Source organism: Rhipicephalus microplus, chromosome 1, assembly GCF_043290135.1.
Source record: "Rhipicephalus microplus isolate Deutch F79 chromosome 1, USDA_Rmic, whole genome shotgun sequence".
Lineage (NCBI taxonomy): Eukaryota > Metazoa > Arthropoda > Arachnida > Ixodida > Ixodidae > Rhipicephalus > Rhipicephalus microplus.
The window spans coordinates 73,480,338-73,497,518 of NC_134700.1; the positions used below are offsets into that span (position 1 = coordinate 73,480,338).

Consider the following 17,181-nt stretch of genomic DNA (forward strand, 5'->3'; position numbering starts at 1 on the left):
GGCCGAAGTGACATTTGGACGAGTTTAGTTGGAGCCCTGCTTTGCGGAAAACCGAAAGAATTGTTGAGAGACGCTCGAGGTGAGTTTCAAAAGTTGGCGAAAAAACAATGACGTCATCAAGGTAACATAAGCAGATTGACCACTTGAAACCGTGAAGAAGCGCGTCCATCATTCGTTCGAATGTAGCTGGGGCATTGCATAACCCGAACGGCATTACTTTGAACTGATAGAGCCCGTCGGGAGTTATAAATGCCGTCTTTTCACGGTCCAGATCATCAACTGATATCTGCCAGTACCCGGAACGGAGGTCGATGGAAGAGAAATAATTTGCTCCACTAAGGCAGTCAAGAGCGTCGTCTATCCGCGGCAAAGGATACACGTCTTTTTTTGTAACCTTGTTAAGATTTCTGTAGTCGACACAGAAGCGCCAGCTGTTATCCTTCTTTCTCACAAGCACAACGGGCGAAGCCCTAGGACTTGAAGAAGGTTCAATGATGTCTCGGGCAAGCATCTTGTCGACTTCTTGCTGGATCACGTGGCGCTCGGCGGAGGAAACTCGATAGGGTCGCCGGTGTACTGGATTTGCGTCACCGGTGTTGATCCGATGCTTTACGACGGTCGTTTGACCTAGGGGTCGGTCGCAGAAATCAAAGACGTCTTGATACGACGCAAGAAGGCCACGAAGCGCAGACACATGCTCTGCCGGGAGATCAGAGGCAATCATTCCAGTTATGCAGTCTAGTGTACTACGCGACTGAATACCTGCAGATGACAGTGTATCCTCTGTTAGGGCCGATATGTGGTAGTCGCCAGCCGGGGCAAGGGTTGCAAGGGATATTCCTCGTGGCAGCACTTCAGGGCAAAGTCCAAAGTTTACAATAGGGAGACATGCCACGTTGTTCTTCATTGTGATGATGGTGTGGGGGAACGTAACATTGAGCGAACAGAGTACTGTAGGATTAGGCGAAATGACATAATCGCCGTCAGCCACAGGTGGATCAGAAGAGACGTCGATATACGTCACAGCTCGACAAGATAGGCGAACAAAGTCGGCGGAGCATAGCTTTGGCAGCGCAGGATCAGGAGGGTCAACGGCGTGTGGTAGGACAAGCTGAACAACACCAGCAGAAGAGTCAATTAGGGCGGAATGCTCCGACAGAAAATCGAGTCCCAGTATGATGTCATGTGGGCAGTGGTCCAGTACGTAAAACAGAACAGTGGTATGACGTCCAGCAACAGTGACACGGGCGGCACACATCCCGGTGACCGCTGGTGTTGCACCATCAGCTACTCGGACAAGAGTGATCGGAGCAGGAGTGAGCACTTTCTTGAGTCGAGCACAAAGGTTGGAGTTCATGACTGATATGTGAGCGCCGGTGTCAATGAGTGCTGCCACAGAAGTACCGTCAACATTTACTTTAATCAAGTTGTTGTGTCCGGGTATCGTTTGTAGAGGAATTTTGGGTCGGGTCGTCGAAGCAGGCTCACCTCTAGGAGCTGCGTCCGTCAGTTTTCCGAGGACTGGTGGTAGGAGGGTGAGGGGGAGCGACGTCGGTTAGTTGAGCGGGACATGCGTCCAGAGGGCGACGGGGAGCGGCTTGGTCGGGCGGGCCTGGATGGCGAAGCATCATCTTGTGCCGTGTAGATCGGCATCCGAGAGCCAGAAGGGGGGCGTCGGGTGTTGGCATAATGCGACCATGGCTGCCAACCCCAGGAAGTGCGGCAATGACGTGAAATATGGCCCACTCGTCCACAGTTGAAGCAGATCGGCCTGTCATCGGAAGTTCGCCATTCTGCCGGGTTCCGGTAACGTGGGCGGTTGTTCAGTCCGCGGTACATATTAGGTGTACTGGGCAATCGGTAGTCAGGTCGGTTAACGGGGCATAGCGTCTGAAGTCCGGCGTTGGCCAGTTCCTGGCGTACGACACTCTTCATTAAAGAAATCGTGGCGCGAGAATCGTCAGGGGCCTCGACTTGGTCAGACAGGGGAGATGCTGCCTCGATTTCGTGGCGCACAATGCGCACGATATTGTCGGAAGCAACAGGGGCTGGTGCCAAACGGGCGTCCTCGCAGGTTGATGTTGCAGCCGTGTTGGGAAGACGTGAAAAGTGTGGAGTGATACGGCGACTTTTCGCGTCTTCGAAGCGTCGGCATTCTTTAATAACGTCGTCTACGGTCGATGAGTTGCGAAATACGAGGAGATTAAAGGCGTCATCGGCGATTCCTTTGAGGATGTGCGCGACCTTTTCAGATTCCGGCATCTTGTCATCAACCTTCCGGCAGAGGGCGAGCACATGCTGTATGTATGTGACGTATGACTCGGTGCCGGACTGGAGTCGGGACGCTAGTTCTTTTTGCGCAGCACGACGACGCCCGATGGGCTTGCCGAAGAGATCGATGAGTTTCTGCTTACAGATGTCCCAACTCGTGATATCTTCCTCGTGGTTGGAAAACCAAACTTTAGCTGTACCGTCAAGGTAGAGAATAATATTGGCCAACATGAGCGTCGGATCCCAGTTGTAAAGAGCGCTCACCCTTTCGTACAGCTGAAGCCATTCCTCCACGTCGGTACTGTCACTGCCCGAAAATGTGCCTGGGTCACGCGGTTGAGTCAGGACGACGGTGCGGTTAGTTGCAGCTGGATGCGGTGCTGTTGGTTGCTGCGTAGTTGGACGAAGCACGGTTGGGGTAGTCTCCGAAGAATCCTCGTGTTCGTCTTGATCAGGCATCGCACAGGCAGCCAAGGAACGTCCGCTGCGTAGAATCGTCGTGGTGTTGACTGTGGAAAGACCCGCACCTCCACCAAAATGTTACGGGGAGAAGGCGTCTGAAAAATGCCTTTACTTTCGGTAAACAGGCAGGCATACAATATGGAGCCCGGTCTGCACGAGCTCGCCCTAAACATCGTCCTCTTTTCTACAATGTTCATTTGTGGCGCCCCGTAGCATCATATATATATATATATATATATATATATATATATATATATATATATATATATATATATATACCACACCTTGACGTGCTCACAGCTTTTTGTTGGCCAATTCTCTAGTCACCCTGGAGCCACACAGGGAGCCACCGACTAAACTTGCACACCTGCATCGTATTTTAAGCCATATTCCCTGCTCTGTCATTGCCCCTTTAGGGCTACGCGGCGCAGCCCCCGCCTATATCCACGGCGTACAGGGACGAGGGTGGGGAGACACAAAAGAGAAGCGAAGAAAAGACTTCCCTGAGGTGCGCAAGATGCCTATTCAAACACCGTAGCAGCCTCGTACGGGGCATTATATTTCCCCCCCCCCGTGGTCGTTTGACGATTTCCCCCTGCGTGATCATTCGAAGCAAAAAAATGGGCGAATTTCCGCTCAGCTGCAGATCTCCCGACGACACGCTGACCACAGGCCTGCCGATGCGTTTTGCTGGTGTTTTTGGTGTGGCGTCATGTTTCACGACTACTGCATGCTGTCTTTTGAGGCGTCATCGTTGTCATCGGCCTAGTGTGAGCAAGTGGTCTGGCAACTCGTCGGCCGACAGTCTGCGTCTGCCTTTTGTCCTCATAGGGGTCGTGTCAGTGTCGTGTCGCTCTAGTGTGATTCTAGTGTAGTCTAGGACAGACAGACATATGTACAGACGGACAGACAGATGGACGGACAAACAGACGGACACATAGGCAGATGGACGCTTCGCCTCACACATCATCATTCACTTCAAAGATATGCTGAGATTTTTAGGGGCGAAGTTCCTTAACCCATTGGTCGTGCGTTCTCGATGTAGTAGTAGTAGTAGTAGTAGTAGTAGTAGTAGTAGTAGTAGTAGTAGTAGTAGTAGTAGTAGTAATAGTAGTGGTGGTGGTAGTAGTAGTAGGTAGCAATTTCTTGTTTAGTCCTTGGAATGTCCACTGAATGACAGTACTTCTATATGATCAATATATGATGAAAAGATGCGAGATCGCAGTACTTGGAGTGTTCCTTAGACGGACGGACGAACAAGCAGACGGACGGGTGGACGAATGGACGCACGGGTGGACGAACGGACGAACGCAGGGACGGGCGGACGCACGGACGGACGCATGGACGGACGCAGGGATGAACGCACCGACGGGCGGAAGCGCGGACGGCCTGACGGACGCTTCGCCCAACTCATCATCATTGACTCCGTGGATATGCTGTGATTTCGTTTATACCCTCCGGTCCGTGCACGCGCTTCTTGTGAAATCCATACTGCGTGTGCCAGTGACGCCGATGCGCGTTCCCTGCAACACACACAGACATCACTCACATTTCTGCAGGACCCTAACCACGTTTGGGCGGTACGCCAATGAGCGCTTCTTGCGAGCCGGATCCTTGCATTGCCGCTCATAACATGGCTAAGATGATCCGAGACGACCACAGTGGCCGATGCCTGACGTGGGCGGAGGCCTTGGCTCGTCACTACGGTCACAAATTCGCAGTATTCTACGTGGACGCCTCCGGTCTTCACAACGAAGGTTGGTACGGAGCCGCAGTTATTCACCAAAACACCGCAGTTCACGGACTCACCTTCCGTGCACAAAACATTACGCACACGGAGGAGATCATCATCGCGCTAGCCGCTGCAGATCTCGACTCGAGGGTCATTATGACCAACTCCAAGGGTGCCTGCCACAATATCTAACAGGGATACGTTCCTTACTTAACGCACAAAATTTCGCAGAACTGCCAGTACCCAGGCGCCCCCACACACCGAACGGTCGTTTGGGCTCCATTTCATATGGGCCTCGATGGTAATGAGTCGGCCGATGCAGCTGCTCGCGCTCTCACTCTCCGGACACCTCAATCGAACCCATACGATTCAGACCTGTAACGCAATCCCGCTTACGCATTTAAGGAGATCTATCAGTTTTATCGATTCGGCCATCAGATCTATCCCAAACCCTCTAAGGTCCCCACGAAGGCGAAGTGAACCCTCCTTCTTTACACCAAAAGTTCATTGTGCCCGGCAATCTTGAAACACTTCAACGACGCTTGCAGGGAGAAGTGCCCACATTGTGTCGAAAATTCCTGTGACATTTTCATCCATGGTGTGGGCGGGTCAAAAAACTCTCAACCTCACCCCTCTACCCAACCCTTCCCGAGAGGACTGGCAACATCTCTCTGCGCAGCTCTTTCCTAAACCTTTTTAGCCACTGTACTGTGAATAGTGGGAGGCAACCCTGCTCGGCTGCTCTTACCTGACGGCCCAACGCGTATTCGTTGAGCGTGCCCGAGCCGCGGCCGACGCCAGTAGGTCCCGTAAAGGGGTGGCCACCTGGTGTTCGCACGGGGCAACCCTTGAAGTACCGCTCGCCACCCTCCCTGTACATAACTTACAGAATTAAATGTTTTAAGTGTGAATACACTTTATAAGCGACCCCAAACCATCCACCGCCGTCAGCGGCGTCCGCAGCCTTCTCTCTATCTTTAAAAGAAAGAGGACTTGGCGGGCCGCAGCGCGACGCTCTACCGAATAAGCCACGGACGCGACGCTGATATCGGTGTCAGTAACGCGCCTTATACCCCCTCCCCCTTCGCTCGCTCCTCCGCTCTCCTCGCTCGCTGCAGCTGCGCCCGCCTTCTCTCTCAGTCTCCCGTCGAGAGCGGGTCGTGAGGGGGAGTAAAGTTAAAATCCGTTGGCATTCGCCAGTGAGTTAACGTAAACTCCCCCGTGTGATCAAATTGCGATTCCCAGGAACCATTACACCATAAAGGCACCATAGTGTGATTAATAAATATAATAGTGCGAATTAATAAATACCCCTCATAGCATCACCCCGTGAATTCGCGCTTAACCATATTCATCCTCGGGGAAATGCTTGGGAGTTTTTTGATCATCATCAACAGACCCGACGCGCGTTGCATTTCTCTCTAGTCGGGCTGTTGCGTTCACTACTCCAATCACCGTCCATTTTTATCCAGTGGCCGTGCTCCAACTTGCCGCGAGTAGGCGACCCGTAGCCCAAATTCCACGTCTTATTCAGTGACGGCTGTCATACCGCTTTCTCGGGTCAACTTTTGCCGTTATCTATACCACATACACCTATGACCACATGGGTCTGTTTATAATCATTGATCATGACGATGATGTTTGATATGTAGGGTTTAACGTCCCGAAACGACCAGATGATTATGAGAGACGCCGTAGTGGAGGGCTCCGGAAATTTCGAGCACCTAGGGTTCTTTAACGTGCACGCAAACCTGAGAACACGGACCTACAGCATTTTCGCCTCCATCGAAAAAGCAGCCGCCGCAGCCGGGATTCGATCCCGCGACCTGCGGGTCAGCAGCTGAGTACCATAGCCACTACCCCACCGCAGCGGGGCTGATCATGGACGTTACTCGTTGAAATGAAGATTTGTCCCTAAGCGCCACCATGGGTGCTTTCACATTGAACGGAGCTATAGCTCTCGAACATCGAGACATTGTGCAAGCTATCTTACATCAATGTGCAGTAAGCATTCAACTGCTTCTGTCAGGACAAGTTTCAGTTTCGTGTTATACTGATTCCTATGACGGAAGAATCCACCATGTTTGTTTTGTGTTTGTTTTGTTTTAGGGGCGAAGCTTCTTATAGCGGCACGCGTTAGTCCCTCATAGCCGTTGTAGTAGTGTGTAACAAGTAGAACATATTGACCTCCAAGGTGGTGCCGGTGAGAGATTTCTTCTGTGCGTTATTGAACAATAAAAGATAGTGCTCAATATACATGCCAATGGCTGCTAAGGGGGAATGAGAGACAGGAGCACTCAGCTTTTAGTTAACGTGCACGCTGCGAATTTTTTATTGTTCAACAACGCACAGAAGACAAAAAAGGGTTGCTACGTTATACTCGCTGGGCATAATCTCCTAGGTTTGTTGAGCGAGCATTGGGCCGCAGTGCCTTGAATACAGTGAAGTAGTATATACCATGAACTCGAGGTGGTTAAAGGTGGGAAGTATACCCGAAGCGCAAGCCGTAAGTGTGCGTGTGTCACCTGTCGTTTAGTCCTTGGAATACCCGCTGGATGGCGGTGCTTTTATATGGGGAATATATGATGACAAGATGCGAGATAGTGGTACTTGGAGTGTTGAATATATGGACGAACGGGCACACAGACAGATGCATGGACGGACACGCGGATGGCTGCACGGACGGACGCACAGATGAACGTGCGGACGCACGAACAGACGCACGCGCACGGACGGGCGGATGAACGCACGGGCGGCCACACAGACGCACGCATGGATGGACGGAAGCAAGAATGCATGGACGGACGGATGCTTCGCCCCACTATCCATCACTCACTCCATGGATATGCTGTTATTTTTTTTGTTTTTGTTTTCACATGTTTCGCACAGGCCTGACCACAAGACTCTAATTGCTGATATGAAATTATACACGATGAAGCGCGTCCCTGCGATAGCCGTTGCATTGGCGATGGTGGCTGCCTCCTCCTCCGCCAAGATAGGCGAAACACATTAAAAAAAAACTATAGACCATCTCCCCAAAGCCGTGCGCACCATTGCTGCTTCGTACCCTGATGGGATGCGAAGCAGCAGAGGTGCGCACGGCGTTGACCCGGTTGAAACGGTCTTCGACACGGGTGCTTGAGGAACCGTTTGAAGCGAAACTCGGGGTAGCATTTACTCGAGTAAACCTTTTTTTTTAAACGCAAAGACACGGTAGGCGGGACGCGTTGAAGACGCTGGCGCTCGGCTTCCTTGGCTCGCATCTCAACGGTGTTACCTGCGTGCCGTCTGTATTCTCGAACGCGATCCCTGTTCTTGACTCGCACCTCGTCGGTGTCGCTGGTCTTCTCCTGCCGACGCTTCCGTTCGGCTTTCCTGGCTCGCGCCTCATCGGTGGTGACGTCGCCATTCGCGAACGCGATCAGCTTCGCTAACCCTCGCAACGCCGGTGACAGACGGGAAAGGTACGCGCACACCAGCGGGAAGCATACCGCGACGGCGTCCTGGCCGGCGCGGCATGCTTCCCGCTAGTGTGCGCGTACCGTCGCGGTAAGTAGCGGCGCGCTATCCACATTGTTGGCGCCGCGAGATTCTCGAGGCACCCGCCGGCTTGCGGCTCGTGTCACTGGTCGTGTCGTTCGCGCAGCCTCTCAGCATGTCAGCACGTGTCCGCTGGATGGCAGTACTGCTGGATGGCAGATGCAGAGAGGCTGCGCGGGCGAGATGATGCGCACGTGAGGAGTGTATTCGAGCGTTGCGAGTGGTGAAGAGGGTGAAGCGAGAGAGAGCTAAAGGCTTATTCACACCGAAGGCGACGCGGATGAGCAACGAAGCGGGTCTTCCGAAACGGCGAGACGGCGAGTGCGCGAACCCGATCCATGGAGGAAGTAAAAACTGAGGAGAGGCCCTATCCTATCCCAATGCATTGCGAGAAGTGTTGCGGAAGTGCCGCAAAATTTATGAGGCAAACAAACCGGTAGGGGGCGAACAAAACGGCGAACGCTCCACGGCGTGCTCTCAGCGCTGGATAGCCCCGGCCTAAACTAAACGCGTATTGTATGGTTTGCATGCAGTAAAATGTTGCGCGCACACCTTTCAGAAACTCTTCGTGCGTGGCAGGCCCGAGCGCGGCATGCTGAAATACATCGTGGAGTGTTTTTGTGCAACAGCACAGAAAGCACCGGTACGTGTCGTAATCAAAATCATTCAGCCCCTGCATCATCGTATCCGAACTCACCCGGCAGTGACTAACGTGCTCTACTCGCCATGAGGCCTTTTTTTAGCCAGGTTTCCCGATATTTGAGCTGATTAGCAGTTCTTTGCTCGTATATAGTGTCAGTGTAGCAATGCACGATTTTGAGAGCTGGCTTCGCAGCTATTCTGTGCAACGCCAGCCTAGTACTCTACGTACTTCACGTCGGTAAGAAGGCACCACTGTATTGTATATGCAATTGTGCACGTGAAGGGTATAATTGCAGGGCGCGCGCACACAATTAACACGCAGGGAGCGCACACCATACAATACATACACATTTAGTCTGATAACAAAAAAAAATACTGTCCTTCCATATTTTGGCAGTGGAACTGTCATGGGTATCGCCGGAAACGGGGTAACTTACAATAGATCCTCAACGGAAAGGAGGCGCAAGACGTCATTGCCTCACAGGAAACTGGAGGAATGCTAAATTGTCGAATTACAAATCTTATGGTACCCCTGATGAAAAAACGTCCGTAACAACCCTCGTGCGAAGAAATCTCATGTGATAGATTATGATACAGAAATCTGCGTTGTCGATCATGTTCTTATTAAGTTAGTTCCATCGCAGAAGAGTGGTGAAAGTCTATTCATATTAAATGTCTACAGCAGCTCTAGACAAAAAAAAACACATTTAGGTCACTTTGTAGAAAAACGATCAACATTACTAAAAAGCAAGCACTGGTTATAGTAGGAGATTTCAACGCGTTGCATGCGGCATGGTGTTATCACAAAGAAAACATGAAAGGTAGAAATCTCTGGATCGACGCCCAACAGGAGGGCCTTACGTTAATAACCGACCCCCTTTTCCGAACTAGGATTGGAAAGAGCGTATCCAAAGACACGTCTCCTGACCTCACGTTTACTAAGAATATCATCGAACCTTATTGGCTTAACACACAAGAAAATATGGGCGGTGACCATTATATATTTGAGACCACGTTTAAAGCACGTTCACGTAAAAGAGGAGGCAATAAATTAAGGATGGTTGATTGGGGTAGTTTTAGAAAAATCAGAGAGAAGGAAGCATGCGATGTCATCGAAGACTTAGAGGAATGGCTAGGGAATCTTAAGCAAAATATTCAAATGGCAACTAAGACAATACCAAAAACAGGACTAGAAAGCACAGACAGTAAGCTCGTACATATGTGGGAGGCAAAAAAGAGCCTAGAAAAACGGTGGAAAACGCAAAAACACAACAAACGCCTTGAAACGCCTTAGTCTGTACTGTTGATTTTTATTTTTTCCCGTGTTCTTTTTTTGTTTACTATTTTTTGTTCTGTGGTCTAATGTGAAGATGACAATCTGTATAATTTCTTCCCACTCCTGTATGAGCCTGTTAATTAAAGCTTACAGTATCAATAAAATAAAATAAATAAAATAAAATAAATAAACGGATAGCCACCCTCAGTAAAGATATTGAGAAGTACGCGGAGCAACTATGCAGACAACAATGGGAGGGAAAATGGGATGCGATGGAAAAACAAATAGGTTTCTCTAAAACATCGAACCTGTTAAGATGTCTGATAGACTCGGAAGCAAGCAAGACAGCACAACAACAAAACTTTATTAGACTTGTGCATAAATACAAAGGCACGGAGGAAGAACTGATTGGAGAAATCAGACAGAGATACATTGGGGATACAGCCAAAGAACAATTAAGCTCGTACAGAGGTAAAGAAAATGATTCCCTAGACCGACCCATATTAGAGGCCGAGGTACGATCGGAACTAATGAAACTGAGCACAACATCCGCCCCGGGCCCCGATGGAATCACGAATAAAACGCTCAGAAATTTAGACGACAATTCTATCACAGCCCTTACCAAATAAATGATTAAGTTTTGGGAAAAAGGTAAGATACCCAAGCAATGGAAAACGGCAACAATCATAATGATTCCCAAGCCAGGCAAGAAATTAGATCTTGATAATCTTAGGCCTATTTCCCTGACATCCTGCATAGGAAAGTTATTAGTGCTTGTCATCCTCACTCGCCTGTAAAATTATATGGAAGACAATGAGCTCTTTCCTCATACTATGGAAGGCTTCAGGGCAAAGCTCTCTACACAGGACTATATGCTTAAGATTAAACAACAAATAATTGATTCGGGTCTCAATACACACGACACAAAGGTCATAGTTGGCCTAGATCTTAAAAAGGCATATGATAATACATCACATAAAGCCATACTTGCCCATTTTTAAGCGTTAGGTGTAGGAAAAAGAGTATACGATTATATAAAAGACTTTAACTGACCGGACTGCAAGAATGATACTAGGCGAAGCAGAATCCCAAGTGTTTAGTCTGGGCACCAGAGGTACGCCGCGAGGCTCAGTCCTATCCCCCCCTCTTTTTTTTAACGTGGCCATGATAGGTCTCCCTACCAGACTGAAGGAAATTCCAGGACTCCACCATAGCCTCTATGCAGATGACATTACCTTATGGGTAGCAGAGGATAGTGACCGATACCTAGAGGAAACTTTAAAAACCACAGTGAATATTGTAGAAGAATGTGCCATCCATACAGGATTATAACGTTAACCAGAAAAATCGGAACTTCTTTTCTATAACCCGACATGTAGTGGTCGGTAAAGTATCCAAGAAAAACCTAACATTAAAGTCTTTGTTGGAAAAACGAAAATACCTGCGGTCGAAAGCACAAGAATTCTGGGACTCCGAATCAACTCCGACGGGCATAACAAATAGGCGATTAGATTACTTGAAACCAGTGCGCAGCAAATTATACGTCTACTTAAACGAATTGCAAACCGGCACTATGGTATGATGGAAAATATTATGATAAGACTGGTACAGGCTTTTGTCATCAGTCGTATTGTATTTGTGATTCCGTACCTCAGACTGCAAGAGGCCGAGAGAGAAAGGATTGACAGAATCATTCGAGGAGTTTTCAAACAGGCGATCGGACTTCCAAAAACTGCCTCTAATGAGAAATTACTTCAATTAGGGCTTCACAACACATCAGAAGAGCTTATAGAAGCTCAAAGAATCACACAATATGAAATACTAACGCAGAGTAAAACAGGCAGAGCCATACTAGAAGAACTGGATATAAACTACGCAAATCAATTTGGCGCCAAAAAGGGTATCCCGTATGAGATCAGGAAATGTTTAGTAATCTTACCGATTCCAAAAACATGCACCCCGTCCTTCACAAGGCAAGGAGAGCTGAAAGTGCGAAAAATATACATAACGTAAAAGATTTACCGGAAACAACACACGTAGACGCGGCCAAATAGCAAGAAAATAACAACATGACTATTGCAGTAGTGGACTACAAAGGAAATCATAAGGTTAGCGGCTCGGTGAGAACGAGCTTTGCAGAAGAGCCGGAGAAAGCAGCTATTGCAATGGCCATAGCATCCACCTCGACTTCACTAATTGTTAGCGACTCGCTGACGGCTATGAGAAACTTTGCACGAGGGAGAATATCCAAATAGCTTTAAGAACATAAGTTGGATGCAAAGACCAACGAACAATAGATATAGTCTGGGCATCCGCTCACTCCTCCTTACCCGGCAATGTGGCTGCACACCAGACAACTCGAGGACTTACAGACCGAGCCTCTGCTCTGGTCGAGCGGGGAGGACGATGAGAGATTTGAGCGGATGACCACTTACAGAGATATTACGCAGTGTTACAGGCTAAGCAAAAAAAAAAGATGGCAGCATATCCACGGAGTGAATGATGGGGAGTGAAGCGAAGCATTCGTCCGTCCATTCGTTCTTGCTTCCGTCCGTTCCTGCGTACGTCTGTGTAACTGTCCATGCGTCCATCCACCCGTCCGTGCGTGCGTCTGTTCGTGCGTTCGTCCCTGCGTTCGTCCATGCATCCGCGCCTGCGTCCGTTCATGCGTCCATCCATGCATCTGTCTGTGTGTCCGTTTGTCCATCAATTCAGCACTCCAAGTACCACCATCTCGCATCTTTTCATCATATATTCTCTATATAGAAGCACCGCCATCCCGCGGATATTTCAAGGACTAAACGGGAGGTGGCACATGCACACTTTCTTACGGCTTGCGCTTCGGGTTTACTTCCCACCTTTAACCACCTCGAGTTCATGGTATATACTAGTTCACTGTATTCATGGCTATGCGGCCCAACGCTCGCTAAACCTTTCTAAAACCAAGGAGGTTACACCCGGCGAGTATAACGTAGCAACCCTTTCTCTTCAGATCGTGCTCAATGTACATGCCAATAGCTGCTAATGGGGATCGCAGCGTGCACGTTACCTAAAGGCCGAATGCTCCTGTCTCTCATTCCCCCTTAGCAGCCATTAACATGTGCATTGAGCACTATCTTTTATTGTTCAACAACGCACAGACGAAATCTCTCACCGGAACCACCTTGGAGGTCAAAATCGTAAGGACCGCTATTTCGGGTATGTGCCACTGGTGGCTACGTACTACGAGGGACGCACAAGCCACGCCATAAGGAGCTTCGCCCCTAAAAATTTATCCTCCCGCACACTCGTCATTGAACAAAGGACAGGTGGTGGCCTGACGCCTACTACAGACCCACACGTTTCCTAGTCCGGTAACAGTGAACCGCTGCGTGCCGGAACTTCATTCGGACAAGTGTAACTTTTGCCACAACAGGGCGGACTTCAGCCACATTTTATGGGCATACCCGCAGGCCCCCATGAGAGGCGAATTTCCAGACGAGAGTGGGTGGGATAGCGCGCTCCTCAGCTCTGACTCTCAATTACAAGCCCGCTTAATACAGCAGGCCGAAGACGGCGCCAGGGCTCATGGGATCATGGCCGTCGTCTAGGTTTGGTCTTCCCTTCTCCTCTCGCACCTAAAACGGGAGAATGATCTTTCTGCTAATTAAATAAAGTTTGTTCATCATCATCATCATCATCATCATCATCATCATCCTTCTATATGACCGACACAACTTCTAAAAACGCGACACGATGCCAACAACATTAAAAACGAAAGTTCGCTTGTGTTCTAGCTCAGTTGACGCAATGAGTAAGAACCAACGTAGCGTACAGCTACGTTAAAAGAGCATTTTAGCCCGTCTGGTATTTTAAAAAGAGCACAGCAATTCAAGATGACGTCTCCCAAAGCAGGCGTTTGGACAAGTAATGCCCGCTATATCCAGTATCAGCAACGACTAACAAACGTGTAATGTATGCCCTCCAAGACTCGGAAGGCTTGCTTAGGCCTACAACATCAATTATTTTTTTGAATGAATGAATGAATGAATGATCTTTATTGCACTCATATCTTATACAAAATAAGCACAAACTTTATGGTCCAATAGCCAAAGGCTAGTGCAGGTCCCATTGAAAGTATACATAACTGAAACTGTAATAGTTCTAATTAAAAATAAACATTTGAGTATGACTCTCAAAAACGGTGCTGAATCGATTCGAGTACTGTGTTGCTGAAGCTTAAGAACATGAGGCTAAAGCGAATGGAAGCATCAGTTCGGAGCTTACGAGCTACAGAGCGAACCGCGGCCGCTTGATAGATTCGAGGCGGTCGACAACTGCATTTGGAAGGGCAGCCATGTTTGTCGGAGGCTCAAATGCCTCGCAGGCGAAGCTTGCCGTGCACTTCAAACAGCTCTCCTGCGGACGGCGCTGCCCGCCGGTCTACGGCACCGCGCCGTCAGGGCAGGCTTGCCGTTAGCGTGAACCAGCCCTTACAGAGGCTAGTCAAAGAGCTGCTTCGCATTTAATATATTTTATGTGGGCGTCGGCAGGACTTTGTCTTGGGGTGTGGTACAAATTTTTGTTGCGGGACTACTGGGGGAGGGCAGCGCACTCATGTAGCTCTAATGGGGGCCAGAATTGTTGTGGCATAGGGAAGTGGGTGGATGGGTTAAGGTCGCTTGCACCTTCTGCATCCCCTGCCGACGGCCTTGTGCGAAATGCATATCATTATCTAGTATACGTCGTTGCAACAACAGGCGCCCACCCGGTGGACAACAGTCGCGCACGGACACATAGCCTCGAAATATTATTCGCGAATGCGGCAAGGAAACAGTGTCGTTCTTTTTCTTGAGATGGCAAGCAAATGAACGGCGCACTTTTGCCGTTTTCGCCGGCGCATTTCAGCCGACGGTAGCGGCAAAAATAGCGCGGGGAACAATACCGTCTGTGGCAGAAAAATACTGGCGCCAACCTGAGGAGAGAGCGAAAAGCAGCGTCGAACAAGCGCTGAGGGTTGCGCGATATTGTGTCGCGACGCCAGTGTGTGCGTACCAAAGTAAGCGAAATCTAGAAAATAACAGGAAAAGTTAATGCTCACTGTCATGCATAATTTAGGCAATGCGAAAAGTTCACAAACATCTTCATAAACATTTCTCAGAAAATTACAGGATGCCTTAGGCGTCATTACATCAAATTACATGAATATAACTTTTGACGACAAGTAATGTTAATGTACTTTTCGTGACCAAAGCGAACCAGCCGTGGGCATGTATGTGAATCCAAATGAAAAGGTAGTCTAAGCGGCGTTTATTGCTAACGAAACTTCATAGTAGAGAAGACAACGTAATAAAATAATAGTACATTTCGATACCACTTCATACAACTTTCTCGACTACTCTATAAAATAAGAAATACTTCAAATAATACATTTGTCCCAATCCAACTGCTTGATATTTCCTGAAGGCAGGTTTGAATTTGTCCTGTATACTCTGCGTTTCAGCATGCTTTTACCGTTCCTCGCACTTAACCTTAACGCACAGCACCTGTATAAATTTTGAAGACATATTTAGACTGCGCGACCACACTTAAGAGACATAGAACACGCACGAAACACAGTGGTTGTGCGTGATTTCTTCGCGCAGTGTAAACGTGTCTTCAAAAACGATGAACCAACAACCAACACCACATATTACCTGTATGGGCACTGTAATGTTTGAGTTACGGAGCCTGCACTCATACACTCCGGCGTCGTCTTCCTGCGGCTCCTTCACCGTTAGGGTGTCACCGGTGGTGGACACGCGATGTCCTTGTGTGATCGGCTCGCCATTTTTGCTCCACTCGAATACGCTGCCCGAGTCATCCTGTCGCGAGCAGGACAGCGTCAGCTTTTCATCATGCGGGCTGCGAACCAAAAGGACAAAGTGATCGTATCAAGACATTCATATACTACTCTCAACTTCTCCGCTTTATTGACAAAAAGCGCTAGTGGCATATGAACCACTTCAATAAAGGCTCGTTAGGTGCCACAACCTTGCCCTCTGGACTGTTGTAAAGGCGCGTGAGCTCCCAAAAAAGCGATGCCGAAGTAGCTGCATCAGCTTTTGTGTTCTCTCTTTACATTACCTTAGCATGCAGAGCGTTACCCTGTAAACCTCTACGGTGCGGATACCATTGCCACATTTATTGCTAGGTCATCTTTAAATCCTTGCGTTTCCGTGCAACACTTCATATTGAGTCTTATGGTCGGATAGAACTTAGACGGCTGAATTGCGGCAGCTCACCACCTCCGCGGCTCAAGAAATAGCCGCACTCATAAACTCGGCCATATCCTTTTAAGGCGGAGACACCAGCAACCAGACTCATAACGTAAGTGCGCGCCCATTGCTGCAGGCTTGTGTGCATCGGCGTCTGAGAAGGAAATGCTTTCTAAAGTTGTATCTGACTATGCTTGGTGTATCACCGACGCTATCGGAACGTGGGCTCATTTTATTATTTCCATGTGTCCGGGCTTCGAAAACAGTTGCACGTGTTAAGACTCCATAGGCCAGGTCACAATCGACGGCAACATTCGCGAGTTTTGACGAGTTTGGGTGCACTAGGTGATCAGTTTATCTTACCCCAGAACTAGCACTAGGGGCAGCGACAGTGCTCTAATGTTAGATCAGGCATTTGTAAGAGCCGACGTGTTTCAAGTTTCAACGACTATCAGATTATCGACGACAGACGACTGTGCTCGCCACTATCTATGAACAGCGAGGTTGCATGCAAATTATATTTTCTTTAATTGTGTGCGCAAGCTCACTCAACCAAGAATTCGATCTTTCTCATCGATGCTCACTTCACCGCAACAACCCCGTGGCATGTTATTTAGGTGCTCGCCTGCTCGTGCACCTGAATACCTTTGAAAGCCGTGAAACAGACAGGGCCGTGGGCAGTGCCATTTTATGTCCTATATGCCTTGGCTGAAAAATATTGGAAGGAGGAGGGCACGGTCCTTGCGTGCTACCCCTACCTACGCCGCTGCGGACCGGATCATCAAGATCTCGCACACCGAAATACGGGCTTCTACTTGAATGGACCATGAAGGCCAAGGTCTCCACCATCACACCAGCGACGGCGATAGTCCTGCATCAATGCAGTGCGACTAAAGTGACTCGCCAACCTAGCATGGCTCATCGTGTGAAGATCCAGAAAACTGGCCTGAAGTGTACGACCAGGTCACCACGTTCAACTGGTAGGACTGCAACGAAAAGTTGCACCACGTTTATTTCTCGCT

At 49.0% G+C, this 17,181-nt stretch overlaps 1 protein-coding gene across 1 annotated transcript in view; it reads right to left on the reverse strand.

The window, feature by feature from the left end:
* The window catches only part of LOC142775796 (neural cell adhesion molecule 1-like), a 79,059-nt gene that overhangs the window by 12,548 nt on the left and 49,330 nt on the right, over positions 1–17,181 (reverse strand). The window contains exon 5 of the mRNA XM_075877893.1: positions 15,599–15,806. Coding sequence (XP_075734008.1) covers positions 15,599–15,806 — 208 coding nt within the window. The remainder of the gene's footprint in view (positions 1–15,598; positions 15,807–17,181) is intronic.